At 45.0% G+C, this 9,791-nt stretch overlaps 1 protein-coding gene across 1 annotated transcript; it reads left to right on the forward strand.

Annotated features, from left to right (window-relative positions):
- Window positions 1–308: 308 nt before the first annotated feature.
- Window positions 309–9,143, forward strand: rest (RE1-silencing transcription factor). The gene is made up of 6 exons (XM_037076836.1): window positions 309–464; window positions 2,081–2,353; window positions 2,657–3,241; window positions 3,327–3,487; window positions 4,839–4,922; window positions 6,873–9,143. Exons 2-6 carry the CDS (start codon window positions 2,100–2,102, stop codon window positions 8,711–8,713), a joined length of 2,925 nt encoding a protein of 974 aa, XP_036932731.1. The 5' UTR covers window positions 309–464; window positions 2,081–2,099; the 3' UTR covers window positions 8,714–9,143.
- The last annotated feature ends 648 nt before the right edge of the window (window positions 9,144–9,791 follow it).

The following is a 9,791-nucleotide window of genomic DNA, read 5'->3' on the forward strand; positions in this document are numbered from 1 at the left end:
ACAATGAACTTTTTGGGAATTTTTGGAACTGTGAACTTATTTCAAAATTTGGAATTAAGAACTATGAACTGAACTAGTTCATTTTAAAATCTGTCAACTGAACTTTGAAGTAGTTTATGTAAAGTGAACTTTACCAACACTGAGTAGAAGTGTGAGTGGCTTTACTTGAGTAAATGTGCTTCGTTACATTCCACCGCTACATGCTCGTGTGTCCAGCTTGTTTAATAATCAACTGTGATTATAACGCACGTTTGATTATGTATTTTATTTTATTACTTTTATTTTTTCTCCTCAAACTTCCATCAGCTCTGGGCGACGTGTTGACGTCACCCGCCCTACGTGGCTGTGGAGGAATGTGCGGAAACTTGTCCTCTGTTTTCTCTGTGCGCTGCTCGTCGAAGAAAAAAGTGACAAAGCTGCAAAAAGTGAGGAAAAGTGGAGCGAAGTCCGGACGGGAAGAGTCGGTGAGTTTGTGTGTTGCTTGTTCGAACATGGCGGACCGAGCCGAGCTGCTGGCGGGTTGTTAACGGAGACACGGCCGCTCAAAGTTGGTGGCAGTTTGGAGGAAAATGGAGGCGGTGGGGTGGTGAAGAAGGCGCTGTCCGGGGCTGATCAGGACCATGGCTAACACTCCGACACCTCCACCCAACTTTACACACATCCACCCACACTTTACTTCACCCATAGCACAGAGAAAAGTCCTCCCACACTTTATATTAACTTAAAACGTGTTTGACAAATTGTCGCTGTTTGACTCGACTTGCGCTCTTCCGCAAACTTTAACGTGATAATCACAGACGGAGACAAGAGACTGAACACCGGACGGGTTCAGCTCACATCAGAACCTAACTGCAGTCTTATGTGTTAATCCTCTCAACCATTTGCAGGCTGCCCGATTTTTGAACGACTTCACATTTAAACTAATTTATCACCGACTTTTCGAGTTGGAACGGGATCATTTTTACTACTCACTGGCTCTGTAAAGCACTTTTACCTTCAGCCTGCGTTTACCAAACGTCCATTCAAGTTTAACGTGTTAAAGACTGAATCAAATGTGCAGAAAGTGTGTTTACTTGTTCTTCTGGACATTTTAACTCCTGACTATCAAACTGTCGTCTCATGTGGACGTGTTCACATTAAACCACCGGCGGGTTTTTCCGTCAATCTCCTCAGGGTAAAGAGTAAAAGTTGTAGTTTTCCAGAGGAACTTCTGAACGCACTTATGTCGCTGTCGACTGAGCTGTGGTGCTGTTTCAAAATGGCCGACAGACACGGTGAGCCTGCAGCAGCAGCAGCACAGTATGACGTCACACTGTGTCTCTTTAAAACTCCTGTGCCCTGCAGGATATTCACTCCATTTAAGTCTGAATCAAGTTATGACAAAAACTTAAACTGTATATAACATACAAAATATATATTTAATATCCACCAATGGGAGCACAGTAGTGACTGAGAGGTGAGGCCTGGTTGGTGTGTACTGCGTTGCAGTATGAACAAAAACGTTGATGATCAATGAGGTCATCACAGACTGTACTGTCACTTTTGTTAGTGTGTCATCATCATCATGCAGTAATGCAACTATCATTAAACATTAGACTTATATTACATTTAAAAAGAAATCAGAAGTCCTGAATCCAGAAATCCTCTATTTTTTTCTCTTAAAAGTATTTTTCTGTATCAAATTATTTAAAGGAGCAGTCTACAGAGTGCTGCTAAAGAGCAGTTTGTAGAAATGTTATGACAAGAGAAAGATCTTAAGTGAATGAGACAAACAGAATAAACAACTGACCTTAAAGGACAACACCCTTTATACTGTTTTACTGTGTTTATATGTTGAGGACCCTGCCACCTCTCTAGCTCCAAACAGTGTGTCCTCTGAGAACAGTTTGTTTCCGCTGATGGAAACAGACATAATTCTGAGTTTGATCTGCAGAACAGTTGTTTACGGTTTGTGACAGTGATGAAACTCTGCAGTCTTGTTGTTAAACAATGACACATGGCAGGTCTCCATACAGCTTTGACTGCAGCAGCCCTGTGTCTGTTCTTTCACTCACCTTTAATCCTCCACGTTTTCACTCAGGCAAACAGCTGAAAACAACATGGCGGCTCAGACTGTGTTCTCTGTGGGGATGTTTCCTGTGGGCGTGTCTCTGATGGAGGATGCTCAGAGTCTCAGCGACATGCCTGGGAACACGCTGCCCGCCCCTCAGCTGGTAATGCTGGCCAATGTGGCAGCAGTGACGACTGGGGAGGGCGGCAGCGGCGAAGGCAGCGCGGCAGACGAGAAGGAGATGATGGAGCTGAAGACGGTGGGATGTAACTACTCGGACAGTGAGGACGACAGCATCATCAGGTCTGTCTGCACTTGCAGCATCAATAAACAGATCAGTTTAGTGTTTTGTATTCAGTGGTTTTCAGGAGTCATTCAGTAACAATTTTAGTATTAGTAACAGGTGGTGCAGCCTCAAGAGAGCTGGTCACTGACAACTCAGCTCACCTCTAAACATTAAATAAACATTATGTATACAGAAAATAAAGAGCTCACATTCCCCTAAGTCATCTTTCCAATGTTGACAGTGAAGACAAAGATGCTTCACATGTACCAAATGTTTTTCTCCTTGTTATTGTGTACTAACTCACCTATGTGTCTGTTCAGGTACAGTTACGACAACCAGAACCAAAGAGAGTTCTGCATCATCGAGTACCCCGAGTCCCCAGGCCCCAACATCAATGCTGTGGTCGTAGGGAACAACGCAGAGGAGCTGAGAGAGGACAGAGCTGAAGACCTGTCCCGGTGCACTCAGTCTTGCCCCCCTGCCGCAACTAAAACACCCGAGCAGGGCGTCAAACGCAAAGATGTCCCCCCCATCTCTGAGGCTGCCGTAGCTGCTGCTGCCATGGAGAGAGCCAAGAAGAAGAAGAAGACGTTCCACTGTAAGCCGTGTCACTTCCAGGCTGAGAATGAGCAGGAGTTCGTTCAACACCTCAGTACGCACAGCATCAGTAAGATGATGGTGGTGAACAAGGTGGAGGGCCGCAGCAAGACCAGGACCAAGGAGAGGGACACACCGGAGTTCCAGGCTCCGCCCAGCGGGGAGGCAGAGGGCGGCGGGGACACCACGGGGACAGCAGGGGACATCAAAGGACTGATCAGGTGTGAACGGTGTGGCTACAACACCAACAGATACGACCACTATATCGCCCACCTGAAGCACCACAGCAAGGAGGGTGACGACCACAGGTACACCCGTCTCACCTACAGCGTTCTCACCTGAGTTCATCCCAGTTGCAGTGATTGATCAATGTTTAATGTGTGTGTTGTTCAGGGTGTTTAAGTGCACACTGTGCCCGTACACCACAGTCAGTCAGTACCACTGGAGGAAACACCTGAGGAACCATTTCCCCAGCAAACTGCACACCTGCAGCCAATGTTCCTACTTCTCTGACCGCAAGAGCAACTACATCCAGCACATCCGCACACACACAGGTAATGCACGCAAGCACACACACACGTACAGGTAACACGCACATCTAGACACACAGAGGTTACACACACACACAGGTAACACAGACACACACACACACAGAGGTTACACACACACATGCTAGGGCTGCTCGATTATGGCAAAAATCATAATCATGATTATTAAAGACGATTAGTCATTGATTTGAGAACAAGCATTTATTGAACTTTTCAATTAGAAAAATGCAAATGAATAAGAGAAAAATATATTAATAAAATGAATTAAATAATATGTAAAAATACAAAATACACACTGTCCCAGACTTAAAGTACTATACACTAAACACCTTTACATCTTTACCATAAAAAACCCAACTCCAATTATGGTGTAATGCACTTGCTACAACAACCTTACCTAGTACTGCAAAAAACACTGTAGTAATAATCAGTATATCAATGATATAACAGTTAACATGTTAACACTATATTTTGAGGTAGAGACACACCCTTTTGGCCAAAATTAGAATGTTTAGTATGCCATGTATGTGATGGCATCTGTTATTTCTTTATGCCTGTGGGAGCTGGGTGGATATGCAGTGGCACTGTAAAGTGTGTCCTTAATTGAGGACTGTGTGGCGGAGGCCGGAGTCGAGGAGCTTTTCATTTTTGAGTTTGTTTGTTCCTTCACTACTTGGTCATGTATTACTCTGTGTGTGGACTTTAAATGGTTAAATAAGTTGGTCGTGCTCCCTTGAGGTGCAGACACCATCGCATGACATATCTTGCACAATATCTTTGTTCCGATTCAGACTCTTCGAAACCGAAGTGTTTCCACACCACAGAATTTGCTTCCTTTTTCCAAAGGCTGCCTTTCTGCCATCTTCTACCGTCTTCTTCTACACGTTTTTTCTGAACACCCACTGGCAATACGCACTAGCGTGGCTGAAAGCGAAAATTTTCGGGCGGGGCGGAGTGCACAAGTGAATATGGAAGGGTTCGCTTCATTTACCACACAAGGCATGGCGTGTGGCAGAATGTTTATTACAATTATCTTGTTTTCGTGATCGAGGGAAGCCAAAATTGAAATCGAAATTCAATTAATCGCCCATCCCTAACACATGCACACAGAGGTTACACGCACACACATACGCACAGACAGAGGTTTTACACACACACACAAACACAGAGGTAACACACACATCCACACACACAGGGGTTACGCACACACACACACACATACACACACACACACTGCTGTAGACAAACGTGTAAAAGTGACAGAGTGAACAGTCTGTTTTTTTTTTTTTCAAGACATGATGCGTATGATGTAATCTATATGATGTCATGTATATGGTGTGTTTCCTCTGCTGTTCAGGTGTCCGTCCGTTCCAGTGTCTGTACTGTGACTACTCCAGCTCACAGAAGACTCACCTGACCCGTCACATGAGGACTCATTCTGGTCAGTGGTCCCCTCTGAACTCAGCACAGTTTGTCGTCATACAGGTGTTACAGGTGGTGTAGTAGAGTTGTTCTACTGCTGGATGAAGCTTCACCTATAGATCCAGAGATGTTTCCTGACTCTAATATTGACTACTGGAGGCTGACAGTCAGAGCTGTGACTCACCCGGTCTCACTTCAATCTGAACACAAAGAAACTTCACTTTAGTTTTAGTGTTTTAGTGTTAATTTTAACACCAGTGGTGACTGAAGGGCACAAAAAACTCAAATCATGGAGGTCAGGACCTGGTCTCACCTGGACTCACATGTACTCACCTGGAATGACCTGGTGTCACCTCTGACTTCAGCCAATCAACAGCCAGTAAAACTGACATACAACTGACAGAAAGACTCAGTCTCAGTACTGCAGCACTACAACTGCACTACTACAGCACAGTACTACTACAGTGCTGCAATTGTAGCAGTACTGTTGTAGTACTGTGCTGTCATATTACAGTTGTAGTACTAGGCAGTTATGGAACAGTTGTAGAGCTGCAGTACTACTGTAGTAGTACTGTCATAGTACTGCAATACTACAGTAGTAGTACTGTCATAGTACTGCAATACTACAGTAGTAAAGTAGAAGCACTGCTGTAGTAGTCATAGTACCATATTTTCACGACCATAGGGCGCGGTTTCAGTTACGCGTGCTTTTTCTGTATTTAACAAATACATAAGGCGCACTGGACTATAGGGCGCGGGCATGGTAAAACTAGCAACATGCTAGTGTGTGTATTTAAAAAGGCAGCGGGAGCAAAACTGAGTTTGGTTGTGCTTTATTGAAATATCCATACTCACATTATTTTTTCAAGCATTGATCAATCAATCCATCTTCCTCCACTTGCAAACCATGGATTCATTGATATTGTATTCCCTCGCGGCTGCTCGATTCCCATGTTCCACCGCGTAACTGACAGCTTTCAGTTTAAACTGTGCTTCGTAAGCGTGTCTCTTTGCCATTATCAGGGTTTTCCAAAACAATGACGCACATACCGGCACTAGTGTCCTTTTTACATACAATTCACGATTCACCCTTTAACGTTCTCATCTAGTCCTCTGTTACGTCCGCCTTACAACAACAACAATAACGCCCACACTTCACCCTTCAACGTTCTCATGTAATCCGCCTCACAAAAAAACAACACATTAGGCGCACTGCACTATAGGGCGCGCCGCACATTTTGGAGAAAATTTGAGACGTTTAGGTGCGCCTTATGGTCGTGAAAATACGGTACTGTTCAGTAGTACTGTTGTACTGTAGTAGTACAGTCATAGTACTGTAGTACTACAACTGTTCTACTACAGTAGTACTGCAGTGCATTAGTGGAGGATTATTTCTCCCAGTAGAAATATATGTCTGTTGATAAGGTTATGATTGTTGTTGTTGTTGTCATCACTGACTAACTTGTTGTTGTGTTGCTCTCACTGAAGCCGCCGACATTGGACTGACATGGTAAAGTGATTAGCATTAGCATCAGAGCTACATGCTGTGTTGTGTTGTGTCTGTCTGAAGTAGATCAGTGTGAAGACACCTGTCTTACCTGAACGTCCACTCAGTGTTTGTTTCAGCTTCTTCTGTTCTGGACGTCAAACTTCCTGCATGATGTTTTGTCTCAGATGCTGTGAGAGACGTTTGATGACCTCTATCTTGAGTCTGAGTGATTAAACAACTAGTCACATTTATACACAGGCAGACTGTAATATCTGAACAGAGTCAGATTCAGTCAGATTCATCAGAGTTATTCAAAAAATGAAATTAAATACCTTAAAGTGATGATTTGGATATACCAGTTGATAACCTGTCGCTCAGGTGTATCAGTCAGACTCACCTGCTGCATGAAACCCTTTGTTGTCTTACCTGCCACATCCTCCTCCCCAGTATTTTGACATATGTTTACCTTCCTGTGTGCAGGTGAGCGTCCCTTCAAGTGCGAGAGTTGTAATTACCTGGCAGCCAACCAACATGAGGTGACCCGCCATGCCCGGCAGGTCCATAACGGTCCCAAACCTCTTTCCTGTCCATACTGTGAGTACAAGACGGCAGATCGCAGCAACTTCAAGAAGCACGTGGAGCTCCACCTGAACCCCCGTCAGTTCCTCTGTCCTCTCTGCAAGTATGCGGCTTCCAAGAAGTGCAACCTGCAGTACCACATCAAGTCCAGGCATTCAGGCTGCAACGTGAACATGGACATCTCAAAGGTCAAACTGCGCATTAAAAAAAATGGTCCTGGCGCTGCAGAGCACAACTCCACAGCAAGCACACTGGACAACTCATCCAGTGTTGAGGAAGACTTTGACATGGACGATGGGGACGAGGGTGTGGACTCAAATCCGATCAATCTGTCCATCAGAAAGAGCAGCAGGCCCTGCAGCGCAGAACAGGTGCAGAGTGAAGCACCTGACAGGGTCCAGAAGAAAGCTAGTGTCCCGTCTGAGAAAGAGAAAGTTCCAAAGGTGAAGGACAAGGTGGAGCCAGAGAAAAAGGTCACAACAAGGCAGAAGAAGATAGAGAAAGTTAATGAGAGGCGTCTGGAGAAAGAAGCTGTTAAAGAACCCCAGACAGAGACAACAACCACTGCTGTAAATACAGACAACAAGGCCAAGAGACGAGTCAAGAAGCTGCCGGCAGAGAAAACAACAGTCCAGAATCAAACCGACAAAACTGAAGCAGGAAAAGTCCAATTACAGAAATCTGACCTGCAGAGACCAGAGATGGAAAGAGAAGGGAAGCCTATGAAGGAGAAAGACCTCCAGAAGAATGACAGCAGTGGAAAAGAGAACAAAAGCTTCAATAAGCCAAGGAGGTCTGTATCAAAGAAGTCAGAAAAGACAGAACCCGCCGAGGAAGCTCTGCAGAAATTGGACAGTCCAGAGAAGAGTCAGAAGGAGAAGGTGGTGAAGGAGAAAGCTGCAAAGAGGAAAGCAGTGGAGGCTCTGGATCTGTCCAAAAGGTCCTCTTCTGAGACTCCATCCAAGACCAGACGGCTGAAAACTACAGCTGCAGAGAAAACTGCTGCAGAAGTTGCAAAAAAGATAAATGATGCCACTCAGGCATCAAACAAGTCCAATGGGACAAGTGTGAAGCAGAAGAAGACCAGGAACACCAGCAAGAAGCAACAAGCAACCAGTCTTCAACAGCCTGTGGATCAAACTAAAGACAAGAAGGAAGGATCCACTCCAGGAGGAACTGCTCAGCTTCACGACCCAACACAAACCACCAGCCCAGATCCCCAACTGACAGGAAACAGCCCTGCACAGGAGAAAGCCTCCACACAAACAGCTTCAACAGAACCAGGAGAGACTCTGGTCAAACCTGCAGAGAAGATGGAGGCTTCATCCACCTGCATCTCAGGTGAGGACACTCCTCTTCCAGCTGAAGGCCACCCCACCCCCACCTTTGTTAAACCCACGTCACCGCCTCCTCTGGTGCTTCCGGGTCAGCGAAACAAACCTGCTGATCCGGAGGACGATGAGGGCATCCACAGCAGCCACGAAGGAGGAAGTGACATCAGCGACAGCGCCTCCGAGGGCAGCGATGACTCTGGCCTCAACGGTAACGGCGCTGGGTCGGGAAAAATGGCCAATGACCCCGAGACGCCCACAGACGAGATCCCAACGCCAACGGAGCTCAAGGGTCACATGTGCATCTTCTGCGACCGGACCTTCCCTCTGGAGGTGGAGTACCGCCGTCACCTGAACCGCCATCTGGTCAATGTGTACTACATGGATAACACGGCCAAGGGACAGAAGTGAGGGCCTGTCAGAGCTCATGTGCAGAGCTCACAGACTTCCTCCATGACAGAATCGATGACTCCCAGTGATCGATCACAGGTGGTGTTTACTTGATGACTCTGTAGACAACGTGTAGGTGGATGTTTTCTTCTTTGTTGTGAATCTGTTACATCATCAGATCATGTGTCAGCTGCAGCGTCGTTACGTTTCATTTCTAATGATCAAATTTAAAATCTTTGTTCATTGGGTGTGTTGATGATTTGAGGACCAGGACAGGATGTTCGACAGGATTAGCTGATATCATCGTCCTGCTAATAGACTGTTTGATAAGAACATAATAAAGTCTGAGGCCGTCAGTCAGAATCACTTCCTTGTTGTAAGATATTGTACGTTGTTTAAAACCTACTGTGTCCAAATATAAATTGCAATGAAACATTGATTTTTAACAACATTCAGTGCCTTGACAATCAGTTTTTACGTAAAAACTTTTTAGCTTTAGTGTTTTTGACGGTTCATGAACATTTGTGTCAAAGAGACGGTCGAGTGTTTTAGGGGAAACATGTACAGTGTAAATATTTGTTGACATCAACCTGCCATCGCTGAGCTCTTGATTGGTTCAACAGATCATTGTAAAACATGAAATTCGATTCCTTCATGTCACATTTAGAAGCACATGGATGTTGTTTTGGTGCCTGAGGAGGGTGAACACCGGACAGGTGATGAGCTCCGTCTGAAGACAACTCCTTTCCTTGTTTCCATCTAAGTCATTGTGTGCAATAACCCTTAAACAAAGAGGCCAAAGTGACGTGGAGCTCCTGTAGGGGGTACTGCATGTCTCTGACTTGTTTCTACTGATGACAGTAAAGAAACCAACCAAACCAGAACGATGACATCATCACTTTAGTTACAGTCACAACTGCCTGCTTCATGATACTGTACATGAGTGAGTTGGTGTGTGTGCAGTGACACATTTAAGGTTAAACTGTTGTTTAGCTTTTTATTTCTATAAAGACTAAAACTAATTAATCTGTCACTTATTGTAATGACTCCTTCATTAATCAGTCTGTTCCAAAGACGTTCATTTAGTTAGTGAGGAGGA

This window comes from Acanthopagrus latus, chromosome 18 (genome assembly GCF_904848185.1).
Source record: "Acanthopagrus latus isolate v.2019 chromosome 18, fAcaLat1.1, whole genome shotgun sequence".
NCBI classification, from domain to species: domain Eukaryota; kingdom Metazoa; phylum Chordata; class Actinopteri; order Spariformes; family Sparidae; genus Acanthopagrus; species Acanthopagrus latus.